At 41.2% G+C, this 17,335-nt stretch overlaps 1 protein-coding gene across 2 annotated transcripts in view; it reads left to right on the forward strand.

Moving 5' to 3' along the window:
* znf410 (zinc finger protein 410) overlaps positions 1 to 16,682 on the forward strand; it is a 17,018-nt gene extending 336 nt beyond the window's left edge. For both annotated transcript variants that reach the window (XM_079888991.1, XM_079888992.1), the window contains exons 2-12: positions 336 to 375; positions 1,338 to 1,389; positions 2,614 to 2,797; positions 8,162 to 8,350; positions 9,293 to 9,484; positions 10,259 to 10,418; positions 13,094 to 13,275; positions 14,676 to 14,765; positions 15,151 to 15,246; positions 15,965 to 16,060; positions 16,402 to 16,682. In XM_079888991.1, the coding sequence (XP_079745117.1) occupies positions 1,357 to 1,389; positions 2,614 to 2,797; positions 8,162 to 8,350; positions 9,293 to 9,484; positions 10,259 to 10,418; positions 13,094 to 13,275; positions 14,676 to 14,765; positions 15,151 to 15,246; positions 15,965 to 16,060; positions 16,402 to 16,493 (1,314 nt within the window). In that variant the 5' untranslated portion in view covers positions 336 to 375; positions 1,338 to 1,356 and the 3' untranslated portion in view covers positions 16,494 to 16,682. The remainder of the gene's footprint in view (positions 1 to 335; positions 376 to 1,337; positions 1,390 to 2,613; positions 2,798 to 8,161; positions 8,351 to 9,292; positions 9,485 to 10,258; positions 10,419 to 13,093; positions 13,276 to 14,675; positions 14,766 to 15,150; positions 15,247 to 15,964; positions 16,061 to 16,401) is intronic.
* The last annotated feature ends 653 nt before the right edge of the window (positions 16,683 to 17,335 follow it).

Consider the following 17,335-nt stretch of genomic DNA (forward strand, 5'->3'; position numbering starts at 1 on the left):
CTAATTTTATAAAAGCGAAAGTAAAGCGAGCAGAATGAGGGTGATCCGTGCTCTTGCTTACGGTGGCTCATACTGTCTGCTTTATTAATGACTAATGCTTCATATTTATAACACTTTATCATTAATAACATCGCACCTCTGTGTACTGTATGAACTGAGCTTGGCCGAGAGCTTGTGAAAGCTTTAAAAGCATGTCAACTTAATATTCATTCATTCAGTTATGCACACGTACTTAATTTAAATAAGTTGATATTCATTTGGTGAATATGTGAGTAATATATTTAGCGTTATTCATGTTTCATATTTTAAATGTTGTGTGTGTTTTATTCTTGCAGATGATGGACGAAACCTTCTCTCTCTGACCGCCTGAACCGGGTTAGTTTCACTTATAATCTTTTGACCTGTTAACTGTGAAAATCTAAATGCTGTTTTATTTAATATAAAATACATATTTTAGAAAATAATTTGGACTTTAAAATTGCTATAAAACTAAAGCCGTTGTCATGATAGATCGCGGAATCGGGTCTGCTTTAGGACCCAGGCGGTAATGCCTGATCAAAAGTTGTAATCGCGATGTCTTGATTAATTATAACTTATTTAACTGTTATATGATGTTTATTACATTAAGTGCACAAACGACATACTTGAAATATAAAATGAATGTCTATTGCATAATCAAACAAACTGGAAACAAAACCATGCTTAACAATGTGTTTTTGGATTGTTGCGGCATATGTTCTGTAAAAATAGCCTAATTTAATATAAATGTTACACAATAATATTAATGTGGTACAGTATAATACTATAATACATTTTTAATAAATTAATTGTCACATAACCGTAATTAATTTGAAACATGTATTTGGGAATTAGTTTGGAAGCAAAAAACATGGCTAATATATATATATATATATAAAGCTAGGCTAGCAGGCTAATCGGCTAGATGTATGCTATGCTAGTACGTAAGCTAACTAAAAAACAGTAAGAACCAGAAATGCTTGATTTCACCACCTATAGCTTCAGTTATAGTATATGAACCATGTAATTTACAAAGACATTAATGGTCATTATAACACATTTTAAACAATGTAAATAATATTGTTTGGGTCCTAAAGGAGACCTGATTCCTGGGGGGACTCGATTTCTCAACACACCATATGTCGTCTATCAAAGTTGTGTTCCGAATTTAAAGTTGATATCACAAAAATTGGTTGCATTATGAGTGTTTAAGCCTTCATGATGCCTCACTGATGATGATTAAAGGCAATAAAAAGTTAAATATTGCTGATGTATTGATGATGTCATCATATGTTTATGTATCTCTCTCTTGTTGACAGATCACATTACGCTGAATCCATGCTTTCTGATGAACTTGACTCCAAACCTGAGGTATTACTGTCCAAAAAGATTACATAAATATTTTTTACCGGCCATGAAACTGATTTTGCAGTAATGACTGAAATTTTAGCAAGTAAACAGTCAGTAATAAAATAAGATCAAATAATCAAATTACAAGTGAAAGCACAAATAAATATAATATAGGCTAACAAAGATACAAATGAAATAAACAGTGCTTTTCAGATACAGAAATGTAATAAAGTAAGCAAACGTAATATAACACCACAGATTCTTCACTGTATAAATGAAACATCCTTTTTGATTAATCCTTATTAAAGTTATTCAGTCAAGAGCAGCGAGTGATTCTTCCTTGACTTTTGTTTGATTAACATTAAACACAGGCCGCAGGAATATTAGGCTGCTGTCACTTTAAGAGCGAATGCACTGATCTAATGCACTGATACTGATACACGTTTACTTTATCAAATGTTTGCGTTCACTTAAGTCATAACCCGCTGTGTTTACTGGGATATCCGCTATTTATTTTTTTACATTTGTCCGTTCAAGTGCAAGAAGCTGTGAAAGAGAGCTCAGTTTAGCATTCGCTCGCTCTCTGAGACGTGGCTTTCTGTGCGCGCTTCGGATGCGTCCACACTAAACTTCCCACTGAATCGAGAAATGATTCTGGGTCGATTCTGAGATTTACTGAATGCATCGCGATTCTCTCTCGAACCGATTCTGAGATTTAGTTTTTAACGGCAGATCGCACGCACCTCTTGATCCTTCGATAAAATAATCATTCATAATGTTCAAAAAGGTTGAAGCAAATCACAAGGGTCATGTGGGCTGTTTACTTTTATCTAGCATGATTAAAGCATTCTGAGGTGTGAGTATTATTATTAGTATATTAGGATTGTTGTAACTGTGTGTTGTTCTTATGGCAACTGAATAAATAGAGAAGTGTGCAAGTATTGACCCTTGCACACGAGTCCGAAATTTTTGCACGTCAAAAAATAAATACGACCTCACGTTATGTCAGTCACGCACACACACTGCCTCCGAAACTTTTGTCCGTCATAAAAAAATTCTGATCGGGTTCGATTTTCTGCATTTTCCGCATCCGTAGCAAGCATTTTGAATGGTGTTTTGGCAATTCAGAGCCACAGAATCACGAATACAAAAAAACGCATTTGAATATTTCGGACTCAGTGTGCAAGGACCGTAAGTCTCTAGGTTTGATGATGATTGATACCTGTGTTGTGTGTTCCTGTGCAGCTGTTGGTTGAGTTTGTGCAGAACGCGTCGATCCCGCTGGGCCAGAGTCTGGAGGAGTCGGACCTCAAGCCCTCATGTGTCCCGTTGCTGTCTCCCACACACACCTCCTCCACACACACCTCCTCGTGTGGCCCGTTGCTGTCGCCCACACACACCTCCTCATGTGGCCCACTGGACCTGCCAGGTGAAGCTCACAGATCAGCACCAGCGTTTACATATAAGCTTTTAGTTTCGCCTATTTTAGATTTAAAGTTGTATTGTGTAATATTCAGGAGGATCTGTTGACAGAAATGCAAAATCATATACAGAACTATGTTTTCAGTGGTGTATAAAGACCTTACATAATGAAGCGTTATGTTTTTATTACAGTGCATCCGGAGAGTATTCACAGCACTACACTTTTTCCACATTTTGTTATGTTAACAAATAATACCCCATAATGACAACGTGAAAGAAGTTTGTTTGAAATCTTTGCAAATTTAAAAAAAAATTTAAATAACATTTACATAAGTATTCACAGCCTTTGCCATGACACTCAAACTTGAGCTCAGGTGCGTCCTGTTTCCACTGATCATCCTTGAGATGTTTCTACAACTGGATTGGAGTCCACCTGTGGTAAATTCAGTTGATTTGGAAAGACACGCACCTGTCTATTAACAGTGCATGTCAGAGCACAAACCAAGCCATGAAGTCCAAGGAATTGTCTGTAGAGCTCCGAGAGAGGATTGTGTCAGGTCTGGAAAAGGGTACAGAAAAAGTTCTGCAGCATTGAAGGTCCCCATGAGCACAGTGGCCTCCATCATCCGTGAATGGAAGAAGTGTGGAACCACCAGGACTCTTCCTAGAGCTGAGCGATCGCGGGAGAAGGGCCTCAGTGAGGGAGGAGACCAAGAACCCGATGGTCTCTCTGACAGAGCTCTAGCGTTTCTCTGTGGAGAGAGGAGAACCATCTCTCAGCGCTCCACCAATCAGCAGAAGCCACTCCTCAGCAAAAGCACATGACAGCCCGCCTGGAGTTTGCCAAAAGGCACCTGAAGGACTCTCAGACCATGATGAAACAAAGATTGAACTCTTTGGCCTGAATGGCAAGTGTCATGTCTGGAGGATCACCTGGCCAATACCATCCCTACAGTGAAGAGGGAAAGATGAGGAACCGGGAGACTAGTCAGGATCGAGGGAAAGATGAGGAACCGAGGGAAAGATGAGGAATCGGGAGACTAGTCAGGATCGAGGGAAAGATGAGGAACCGAGGGAAAGATGAGGAACCGGGAGACTAGTCAGGATTGAGGGAAAGATGAGGAACCGGGAGCCTAGTCTGGGTCGAGGGAAAGATGAGGAACCGGGAGACTAGTCAGGGTCGAGGGAAAGATGAGGAACCGGGAGACTAGTCAGGGTCGAGGGAAAGATGAGGAACCGGGAGACTAGTCAGGGTCGAGGGAAAGATGAGGAACTGGGAGACTAGTCAGGATTGAGGGAAAGATGAGGAATCGGGAGACTAGTCAGGATCGAGGGAAAGATGAGGAACCGAGGGAAAGATGAGGAACCGGGAGACTAGTCAGAATTGAGGGAAAGATGAGGAACCGGGAGACTAGTCTGGGTCGAGGGAAAGATGAGGAACCGGGAGACTAGTCAGGGTCGAGGGAAAGATGAGGAACCGGGAGACTAGTCAGGGTCGAGGGAAAGATGAGGAACCGGGAGACTAGTCAGGGTTGAGGGAAAGATGAGGAACTGGGAGACTAGTCAGGATTGAGGGAAAGATGAAGAACTGGGAGACTAGTCAGGATCGAGGGAAAGATGAGGGACTGGGAGACTAGTCTGGGTCGAGGGAAAGATGAGGAACCGGGAGACTAGTCAGGGTCGAGGGAAAGATGAGGAACCGGGAGACTAGTCAGGGTTGAGGGAAAGATGAGGAACCGGGAGACTAGTCAGGATTGAGGGAAAGATGAAGAACTGGGAGACTAGTCAGGATCGAGGGAAAGATGAGGGACTGGGAGACTAATCAGGATCGAGGGAAAGATGAGGAACTGGGAGACTAGTCTGGGTCGAGGGAAAGATGAGGAACCGGGAGACTAGTCTGGGTCGAGGGAAAGATGAGGAACCGGGAGACTAGTCAGGATCGAGGGAAAGATGAGGGACTGGGAGACTAATCAGGATCGAGGGAAAGATGAGGAACTGGGAGACTAATCAGGATCGAGGGAAAGATGAGGAACTGGGAGACTAGTCAGGATTGAGGGAAAGATGAAGAACTGGGAGACTAGTCAGGATCGAGGGAAAGATGAGGGACTGGGAGACTAGTCAGGATTGAGGGAAAGATGAGGGACTGGGAGACTAGTCTGGGTCGAGGGAAAGATGAGGAACCGGGAGACTAGTCAGGGTCGAGGGAAAGATGAGGAACCGGGAGACTAGTCAGGGTTGAGGGAAAGATGAGGAACCGGGAGACTAGTCAGGATTGAGGGAAAGATGAAGAACTGGGAGACTAGTCAGGATCGAGGGAAAGATGAGGGACTGGGAGACTAGTCTGGGTCGAGGGAAAGATGAGGAACCGGGAGACTAGTCAGGGTCGAGGGAAAGATGAGGAACCGGGAGACTAGTCAGGGTTGAGGGAAAGATGAGGAACCGGGAGACTAGTCAGGATTGAGGGAAAGATGAAGAACTGGGAGACTAGTCAGGATCGAGGGAAAGATGAGGGACTGGGAGACTAATCAGGATCGAGGGAAAGATGAGGAACTGGGAGACTAGTCTGGGTCAAGGGAAAGATGAGGAACCGGGAGACTAGTCTGGGTCGAGGGAAAGATGAGGAACCGGGAGACTAGTCAGGATCGAGGGAAAGATGAGGAACCGGGAGACTAGTCAGGATCGAGGGAAAGATGAGGGACTGGGAGACTAATCAGGATCGAGGGAAAGATGAGGAACTGGGAGACTAATCAGGATCGAGGGAAAGATGAGGAACTGGGAGACTAGTCAGGATCGAGGGAAAGATGAGGAACCGGGAGACTAGTCAGGGTCGAGGGAAAGATGAGGAACCGGGAGACTAGTCAGGATCGAGGGAAAGATGAGGGACTGGGAGACTAATCAGGATCGAGGGAAAGATGAGGAACTGGGAGACTAGTCAGGATCGAGGGAAAGATGAGGAACCAAGGGAAAGATGAGGAACCGAGGGAAAGATCAGGAACCGGGAGACTGGTCAGGATTGAGGGAAAGATGAGGAACCGGGAGACAAGTCAGGGTCGAGGGAAAGATGAGGAACCGGGAGACAAGTCAGGGTCGAGGGAAAGATGAGAAACCGGGAGACAAGTCAGGGTCGAGGGAAAGATGAGGAACCGGGAGACAAGTCAGGGTCGAGGGAAAGATGAGGAACTGGGAGACTAGTCAGGGTCGAGGGAAAGATGAGGAACCGGGAGACAAGTCAGGGTCGAGGGAAAGATGAGGAACTGGGAGACTAGTCAGGATCGAGGGAAAGATGAAGGAACCAAGGGAAAGATGAGGAACCGAGGGAAAGATCAGGAACCGGGAGACTAATCAGGATTGAGGGAAAGATGAGGAACCAAGGGAAAGATGAGGAACCGAGGGAAAGATGAGGAACTGGGAGACTAGTCAGGATCGAGGGAAAGATGAGGAACCAAGGGAAAGATGAGGAACCGAGGGAAAGATCAGGAACCGGGAGACTGGTCAGGATTGAGGGAAAGATGAGGAACCGGGAGACAAGTCAGGGTCGAGGGAAAGATGAGGAACCAAGGTAAAGATGAGGAACCAAGGTAAAGATGAGGAACCGGGAGACTGGTCAGGGTCGAGAGAAAGATGAGAATCCGGGAGACTAGTCAGGGTCGAGGGAAAGATGAGGAACCGGGAGACTAGTCAGGATTGAGGGAAAGATGATGAAATGGGAGACTAGTCAGGATCGAGGGAAAGATGAGGAACCGGGAGACTAGTCAGGATTGAGGGAAAGATGATGAAATGGGAGACTAGTCAGGGTAGAGGGAATGATGAGGGACTGGGAGACTAGTCAGGATTGAGGGAATGATGAGGGACTGGGAGACTAGTCAGGATTGAGGGAAAGATGAAGAACTGGGAGACTAGTCAGGGTCGAGGGAAAGATGAGGAACCAAGGGAAAGATGAGGAACCAAGGGAAAGATGAGGAACCAAGGGAAAGATGAGGAACCGAGGGAAAGATGAGGAACCGGGAGACTGGTCAGGAACAGGATTGAGGGAAAGATGAGGAACTGGGAGACTGGTCGGGATTGAGGGAAAGATGAGGAACCGGGAGACAAGTAAGGGTCGAGGGAAAGATGAGGAACCGGGAGACAAGTAAGGGTCGAGGGAAAGATGAGGAACCGGGAGACAAGTCAGGGCCATGTAGTTTTCCAGCAGCTGGAGACAACAAACATGAGAAATACACTCACGGCATTCTGATAAAACAGAATTTTGAGTGTGTGTTACCTATGGGCGCGCGTTACCTGTGAGCGTGTTACATGTGAGACTAGTCAGGATCGAAAGAAAGATGAATGTACAGAGATGTCCATGATGAAAACCTGCTCCAGAGCTCTGGATCTCAGACTGGGGCGATGGTTCATCCTCCAACAGGACAACGACCCTCAGCACACAGCCAAGATAACAGAGTGTCTACGGGACAACTCTGTGAATGTCCTTGAGTGGCCCACCAGAGCCCAGACTTGAACCCAATTGAGCATCTCTGGAGAGATCTGAAGATGGCTGTGCACCGACACTCCCCATCCAACCAGATGGAGCTTGAGAGGTTCTGCAAAGAAGGTGCTTCAACAAAGTATTGAGCAAAGGCTGCGAATACTTATGTACATGTGATTTTTTTCGTTTTATTATTTTTAATACATTTGCAAAGATTCCAAACAAACTTCTTTCATGTTGTCATTATGGGGTATATTTGTAGAATTTTGAGGAAAATAATTAATTTAATCCATTTTGGAATAAGGCTATAACATAGCAAAATGTGGAAAAAGTGAAGCGCTGTGAATACTTTACGAATGCACAGTTCAGTCAAACCAAAAATTATTCAGACACCAGATATAATTTTAGATTTTTTTTTTCACTAGTGTGTTCAGGACACTATAGTTCATTTATGTAAGTGAGGAGAGCAAAATAAAGTAAACTGTGACATATTATACTCAAATATTCTTCATTCTACCAGTGACATTAATAAACATTTGGGAGCAAAAATGATTGGGACACTTTGAGCTGATCATGTTTTGCTGAAGTGTGTTTTCTTTAATTGCTAAAGCTCTTTTCACACACAGACTGAACACAATGAAGCATTGCTTGGTGACTGGTTGAGCTAAACTGGTATTATCTAATTGTGTAGTTAAATTTAACAGCTGACAGATATTCAACATAATTCATGTGTGAGACAGTCTTAACAGAAGGACGGACAAAACCAGTCAAATATCAACTGAGTTCTGCTCATATTTTATCACCATTTTCTAAACTATAGCGAATAAACTGTGATGATGTGAGAAATGTTGAAGATGTCTGAATACATGTTGGTTTGACTGTATTTGTGATGTGTGTGTGTTTCAGAGAGCGCTCTTAGCCATGCCGGGTCCCCAGCGATGTCAGAGTTCGGGCCCGAGCGAAGCCCGCTGGTGGTTCATCTGCATCAGCCGTCTCCCTCACCTCCAGCACACACACACACACACACACCCACAATCCTCCAGGACCTGCAGAACCACGACAGCACGTCCTACGTCCTGCTCAACCTGGCCAAAGGTCCGATTATCAACCCATCACTCCATCACACAGCAGCCTGGACAACTGATACACTGCAAAAAAAAGATTTTCTTACTCAGTATTTTTGTCTCGTTTCCAGTCCAAACAACTAAAAATTCATAAATCAAGATGGATTTACTAAAGTTGTAAATGCTATAAGATATTATGTCTTGTTTTCTGGGGGAAAAATCTAAATGAAATAATTTTTTCCTTAAAACAAGCAAGATTTTCTGCCAGTGGGGTCAGAAATATAATCTTAATTCAAATGGAAAACAAGATTATTTCTCTGACCCCATTGGCAGAAAATCTTGCTTGTTTTAAGGAAAAAATCATTTCATTTAGATTTTTCCCCCAGAAAACAAGACATAAAATCAAATGGCATTTTACTCATCTAGTAAATGCATCTTGATTTAAGAATGTTTAGATATTTGGACTGGAAACAAGACAAAAATACTAAGTAAGAAAATCTTTTTTTCCTGTGTAGACATCCGACATCAATGAATGAATACTTGTGATGTCCCAGACAGCAACATAGGCTGCGTTTAAACTGGCACAAAAAATCCGATCTTTTACTCACATCTGACTCAAATCGGAATTTGTTGCACACGTGTAAACACTAAAATCTGCACAATTTGTTCACATCCGATATGAGCCACTTCCAAATGTGGTTTTACATCAGATCCATATTCGATATCTGGACTAATATAGCGGTCTAAACACGCATATCCCATTCCACTTTGTATTCCAAGCCACCACAAGGCGAGGACGACACGTTTATTCACAAAAGATAGCTTTTTAATGTTGTATTATGAGGCGTTCCTGTGTGCGCTCGCTCCATTTGCTAAACTATAGCGAATAAACTGTGACAGTGTGAGAAGTGTTGCAGGTGTCGGTTTGACTGTGTGTGATGATGCAGTGATCAACACACTCTCTGTGCTGTAGGGTTGTCGTCGTCGGCCGAGCCGCTGGTGTTCGTTCAGGATGACGTGGACGAGGCGCAGGAGGAGATTTCTTCGGGAGACGGTGCGGACGCCGGCGCTCCATGGTACCTGCGGGTCCAAGAGCTCGCTCACGATAGCCTGATCGCTGCCACACGCGCACAGCTAGCCAAAGAAGCCCGAGCCGGCGGAAACGGTACCTGACACACACACTCTCACTCACTCACTCACTCACTCTCTCACTCTCTCACTCTCTCACTCACTCACTCACTCACTCACTCACTCACACCCACACACACACTCACTGACACTCACTCACTCACTCTCTCACTCACTCACTCACTCACTATTCTCACTAACTCACTATTTTGCACGCACTCCACTCCAAATGCGGTCTTCATTTCATTCCAATTCTTACCAATTCCTAATTTTGATTCCAATAAGGTAAAAAAAAACTTTGATGTCATTCATATTTAGTCTTATTGCAAAACATTTAATTGTATCTGAATATCAGTAACAGAAATCCACAGGCTAAAGAACACTTACACAAGGAACGTTTGCCTGTGGTTTAAAAACACCATAGAAAAACAACTAGTCTAACCAATATACATTTCAAGCTTTATTAAAGACAAGTAAACACTCCGTAATTAAAAAAGAACAATTAAAAAATTAGCAATCGCAAAAAGAAAGATACAACTGAACAAAGATACGAATGAAATAAACAGTGTTTTAAGATTTTCAGGTACAGAATCTGTAATCAAATGTAAAATTACACTGCATTTTATAAATAAAATATACATTACAAATATAGTTACAAAAATTATTCAGTCAAGAACAACTGAATTCTCTCGAGCTTGAATGGTTTAAAGTCATATTGAAATGCTCAAAAAGGAATCGATAAGAGGAATCGAAATTTAAATTTTATAACAAGTATTTGATTCCTGACCTGTCACTCTCTGCTGTTGCCTAGGTGACCACATTCACAGCTGTCAATCAGAGGGGCCTAAAAAAGATCAGGTTCCTCGTGTCGTTTGCTCGCCGTCAGAGAAGATCCACCGGTGTCCATATGAGAACTGCCAGCGCACCTTCACCTATCCTGCACACCTGAAGTACCACCTGAAGACTCACAGGTAACACATGCGCTCACAGGTAACACACACACGCTCACAGGTAACACACACTCTCACAGGTAACACACAGGCTCACAGGTAACACACACATGCTCAAAGGTAACATTCGTGGTGTCATGTAACACGCGCTCACGGGTAACACGTGCACTCACATGTAACACGTTCTCACAGGTAACATTTGCGATCACATGTAACACGCGTGGTGTCATGTAACACACGTGGTGTCATGTAACACGCGTACTCATGGGTAACACGCGTACTCATGGGTAACACGCTCGCTCACATGTAACACGCACGGTCTAATGTAACACGCGCTCACGGGTAACACGTGCGCTCACAGGTAACATTCGTGGTCACATGTAACACGCACTCACATGTAACACGTGCTCACAGGTAACATTTGCGGTCACATATAACACGCGTGGTGTCATGTAACACATGTGGTGTCATGTAACGCGCTCACGGGTAACGCACTCACATGTAACGCGCGCTCACAGGTAACGTGCACTCACATGTAACGCGTGCTCACAGGTAACATTCGTGGTCACATGTAACGCGCTCACAGGTAACACACGCGCTCACATGTAACACGCGTACTCATGGGTAACGCGCGCTCACAGGTAACACGCGTACTCATGGGTAACACACGCGCTCACATGTAACTACGCGTACTCATGGGTAACACGCGCTCACGGGTAACGCGCGCTCACATGTAACATTCGTGGTCACATGTAACACGTGCACTCACATGTAACGCGTGCTCACAGGTAACATTTGCGGTCACATGTAACGCGTACTCACGGGTAACGCGCGCTCACAGGTAACATTCGTGGTCACATGTAACACGCACTCACATGTAACATGTGCTCACAGGTAACATTTGCGGTCACATATAACACGCGTGGTGTCATGTAACACATGTGTCATGTAACGCGCTCACGGGTAACGCACTCACATGTAACGCGTGCTCACAGGTAACATTCGTGGTCACATGTAACACGCGCTCACAGGTAACACACGCGCTCACATGTAACACGCGTACTCATGGGTAACGCGCTCACGGGTAACGTGCGCTCACAGGTAACATGCGTACTCATGGGTAACACACGCGCTCACATGTAACACGCGTACTCATGGGTAACACGCGCTCATGGGTAACGCGCGCTCACATGTAACATTCGTGGTCACATGTAACACGTGCACTCACATGTAACGCGTGCTCACAGGTAACATTTGCGGTCACATGTAACACGCGCTCACAGGTAACACGCGCTCACATGTAACGCGTACTCATGGGTAACGCGCGCTCACAGGTAACATTTGCGGTCACATATAACACGCGTGGTGTCATGTAACACACGTGGTGTCATGTAACACGCTTACGGGTAACGCACTCACATGTAACACGCGTGCTCACGGGTAACACGCTCGCTCACATGTAACATGCGCTCACAGGTAACACGCACTCATAGGTAACACACACTCTCACATGTAACATGCGTACTCACGGGTAACACGCTCACTCACATGTAACACGCATGGTCTCATGTAACGCGTTCACGGGTAACACGTGCGCTCACAGGTAACGCATCAGATGTTTCAAACACAAAAGCATTCAGTTCTATTTTGCGGAAAGAAAATGAAGCCTTTTTTAGGATCATTGAGGAGAATTAAATGCATTCCCAGATCTCATTACTGTAATGCAGCAACACCAACCTCACCATAACATAAAGTGCTTAAATATACTTTTAGTGCTGGGCAACTATTAATCGCATCCAAAATAAAAGTTTGTGTTTACATAATATTTTAGCCTTTTTTGTGCTCATTTTAATTAATTAATCATTTTTTTAGAAGAGATGTTTTATAGTCACATTGTATGAATTGCATTCTAAAATATTTTTGAACATGCATTATGACTTTGTAAGTTATGACAATTTTTTTTTTTTTTTACTTGTAAATCACATCAAACCGAAGTGCAAAAAACATTTAAATTGTGATTTCTAATAATATTTAATCTTGTTGCACCCTGATGCTGATTGATTTAAAAAATATTTTACAGTAATGAGAACAAGATTTTGCTGGTTTAAATATGTTTAATTGTCATGAAAATAATGTCACAATGCAAAATAAAAATCTTTATAATTATGAAACAGGCTTTATTTTGTTTTTTCCCCTTTGTTTTTGGGGTGAAATGAAACCTGGACACATTTATAGTAGGCTAGGTGCTCTTTTTTAAGATGAAAACATGTGTTCTGCAGGAAGTCACTCATGCAGGGTTTAAGGATGAATTTATATATGAAAGGGAAGTTGTGATCATCTTTTCTTCATTTATTGTTCCGTATATCTGAATGAAACGCTTCTGGAACAAGAACACATGTGGGCGGGGCTTGATTGTGTCTGTGGGGAATTGATTGGATGGCTGTGGTTTGATATTGGCTGATCTCATGTGAGTGACAGGTTATAGCCCCGCCCACATCATCAGAGAAGAGAAGAGATGCTGCAAGAGGAACTGATTCTGATTCAAGATTATTAACACAATAATGATGTGCACCGATAAATAATTTATAATAAACACTGCAATATTCCATTAAAAAAAACAAGAATTGTCCATTTTTTGATTTTGTGTTTCTGATATATTTCCAGCTGTAGAGAGTGTGTGTGTGTGTGTGCTTCAGGAATGACCGCACGTTCCGCTGTGGAGCCGAGGGTTGTGGGAAGAGCTTCTATGTTCTTCAGAGGCTTCAGGTTCACATGAGGATCCACAACGGAGAGAAACCCTTCATCTGCGGCGAGAAGAACTGTGGGAAGAGATTCACCACTGCTGGGAACCTGAAGAACCACAGACGCACACACACTGGTACACACACACACACACACACACACGCCAGACGCAGCATTATTATATTCATACATGAGGATTTTTATTTATACAGTCAAACCAGACATTATTCAGACACCAGATATCATTTTTGATATTTTTTTTACTAGTGTGTGCGATTCGGACACTTTGAGCTGATCATGTTTTGCTGAAGTGTGTTGTCTTTAATTGCTAATGCTCTTTTTACACACAGACTGAACACAATGAAGCATTGCTTGGTGATTGGTTGAGCTAAACTGGTATTATCTAATTGTGTAGTTAAATTTAACAGCTGACAGATATTCAACATAATTCATGTGTGAGACAGTCTAACAGAAGGACGGACAAAACCAGTCAAATATCAACTGAGTTCATAACTCTGAGTTCTGCTCATATTTTATCACCATTTTCTAAACTATAGCGAATAAACTGTGATGATGTGAGAAGTGTTGAAGATGTCTGAATACATGTTGGTTTGACTGTGTGTCTCATAGAATGAAGAATCAATCAAAATGATAGATTTTCTATACAAAAATACACTATTGGTCAAAAGTTTGGAATAATTAAGATTTTTTAAATGTTTCTGAAAGAGTCTCTTCTGCTCATCAAAGCTGCGTTTATTTGATCAAAAATACAGTAAAAACAGTGAATTATTATTCTAATGTAAATCATCTGTTGTCTATGTGAATATACAGTAAAGTGTAATTTATTCCTGTGATCAAAGCTGAATGTTCAGCATCATTACTCCAGTCTTCAGTGTCACATGATCCTTCAGAAATCACTCTAATATGAGGATCTGATGATCAAGAAACATTTATGATTATTATCAGTGTTGAAAACAGCTTCAGATTTCTGTGGAAACTGTGATACATTTTATTGTTCAGGATTCTTTGATGAACAGAAAGTTTAAGAACAGCATTTATTTGAAATAGAATCTTTTGTAACATTATAAATGTATTTACTGTCACTTTTGAATAAGTGTCTTTTTTTAATAATTCTTTCCTCAGACTTTTGAATGAAATTGTATCATGGTTTCCGAAATATTTGAAGTGGTTTTATAAACTGTTTTTGATTATATTTACCATTATTAATAATTGAGATATAATAATTGCATATTAGAGTGATTTCTGAAGGATCATGTGACACTGAAGACTGGAGTAATGATGATAAATTCAGCTTTGATCACAGGAATAAATTACACTTTACTGTATATTCACATAGTAATATATTTAATAATATTTCACTGTTTTTACTGTATGTTTCGCGCAGCCTTGGTGAGCAGAAGTTCTAAAACATTAACAATTCTTCATTATTCCAGTCTATGCTTACAAGTAATAATTTTTGTTAGTGTTATTGTAAATATTGTAAGTAATGCTTGACCTCATTGATGGTGTTTTCAGGAGAAAAGCCGTTCCTGTGTGACGTGGACAGTTGCGGTCGATCCTTCGCGGAATATTCCAGTCTGCGCAAACACATGCTCGTACACTCCGGTACGGTCACATGACTTCATGCGTTCTCTTAGCTTTAGGATCATATGTTTGTAATTATAGTGTTGATGACTGTGAACATTATCACTTTGATTCAGTTGTTCTCATGTGGAAATAAATCAGATTGCACATAATAACTGCAGTAATGCACATAATAACACATAATAACTGCAGTAATGCACACAATAACTGCAGTAATGCACATAATAACACATAATAACTGCAGTAATGCACATAATAACACATAATAACTGCAGTAATGCACATAATAACTGCAGTAATGCACATAATAACACATAATAACTGCAGTAATGCACATAATAACTGCAGTAATGCACAGATAATAACTCAGATAATAACTCTGAGATTAATAAGTGGGTCTGCACAGGAGAGAAGCCTCACGTTTGCTCGATCTGTGGGAAGACGTTCTCTCAGAGCGGAAGCAGGAACGTCCACATGAAGAAGAGACACAGCAGAGAAACCGGTAACATTATATTCATATTCATAACCATAATCATACATGTGTGACGTCTGTTTCATACATGCACACACTACCAGTCAGAAGTTCTGGATCTGTGAGATTATATATGTTTGTGAAAGAGTCTCTTCTGCTCATCAAAGCTGCGTTTATTTGATCAAAAATACAGTAATATTGTGAAATATTATTCTAATGTAAATCATCTGTTGTCTATGTGAATATACAGTAAAGTGTAATATATTCCTGTGATCAAAGCTGAATGTTCAGCATCATTACTCCAGTCTTCAGTGTCACATGATCCTTCAGAAATCACTCTAATATGATGATCTGATGATCAAGAAACATTTATGATTATTATCAGTGTTGAAAACTGTCATTTATTTTTTATTTCAGAATTCTTTAATGGATAGTAAGATCAAAAGAACAGCATTTATCTGAAATAAAGACATTTATAATGTTGCGAAAGATTTCAAATAAATGCTGTTCTTTTGACAAAAAAAAATGTCAACAATGATAATAATCATATAATAATATTTCACTGTTTTTACTGTATTTTTGATCAAATAAATGCAGATTTAGTGAGCAGACGAGACTCTTTCAGAAACATTTAAAAAAATCTTAATTATTCCAAATTATGTTGTTATGATCCAAAACGTGTGTGTGTGTGTCAGTGTGTGCCGAGCTCATGTCAGTCTGAGGGGGCGTGTCTCTGTGTGATTGACAGGTGAAGCGCTCACTCACAGCAGTTTGCTGGAGGCCGATGGCGGCAGCGACTCGATGGTGAACATGAATCTGCATCACGGCTTGTTACGAACACAAGGTACGATCCTCACGATGAGCTTCTGATTACGAGAGAACGCTTCAACACGCACACACACTCTTCTAAATGTCATGTGTTAACAAACAAGTATTCATTACTTCAGTGAGCTCATTGTTTCTGCATTAAATTATTACATTGTTTAAATTAATACATTTCTAGCTAACTGTGATTTTGTACATGTACATTTCTGAAATGCATAACTTAGACAGTTTCCTCTGATATCAGATCACTGTAAACTGTAATATAGACTCGTGCACTTTCTGTAAAGCTGCTTTGAAACGATGTGTGTGTGAAAGCGCTGTACAGATCTACATGTGAATTGAATTGTCGTCTCACTTCAGATTCGGCGGATCCGGTTCTGACTCCGCCTCCTGACCTGGTCACCATGACGACAGCACACGCCTACAGTGATGATGTGGTGGCGCTGTTGTAGTCCTTGTTTTTGTAAATAAACTATTTTAGGAAACTCATCGTTGTCAATTTTATGTTTATTTATCAAATTTTGTCACTAGTAAGATTTCATATTCAAGCAAACGGAGCGGTTTTGGAAATCTAAAATCTTAAAAAAGAAACCAATAAAGAGCGTCTCAAACGCCTCCAAATGAGAGAGAAAAAACTGACCATAAATAAAAAAATTATATAATGTTAATATTACATCTGTCATATGAAGAAATACCTTTAGGTCCCTTTATGACACTGGGCTTTTCAGTTTAATACATTATTTTAAAAAACAATAACAAGTTTTTTGTTTTTGTTTTTCTGGAAAAGTGCATATTCTTAAAATCAATGATAAGAATTTGAATTTGCATTCAGTTAAAAATCTGTTACTATTTATTAGAATTCTTTTTGCAAGTTCCGCTATTGCATCATCGGCTGTTGTGCGGTTTCTACACAACATTTTTATAAATGAAGCCCCAGGTTTGTTCCTGCTTATTTCTTGGGGAAATCTTATTAAAGCCAAATGTATTGAAGATATTCTTCAGGATTTTGAATAAAATGTAGCGTCCTAATCACATGAAATGTAACATTTAATTTAATATTCATCAATATTATTGATCTCCAGGATTGACACTATTATACGAGAACTGAACTGAGCTGGACGATGACGTCACGCTTTTCTCCAGAGCTGCTATATAGATATAAATAAACTAAATTAATGACTTTTTAAAACAGAAATGAAGCATCACTGAACTTACTGAAGCTGGACTGACAATATTTTCTTTTGGAAACAAACTTTGTTGCATTATTCTCCTGTTATCTCTGTAAAGCCGCTCT

This window comes from Squalius cephalus (genome assembly GCF_949319135.1).
Source record: "Squalius cephalus genome assembly, chromosome: 12".
Classification (NCBI taxonomy): Eukaryota; Metazoa; Chordata; class Actinopteri; order Cypriniformes; family Leuciscidae; genus Squalius; species Squalius cephalus.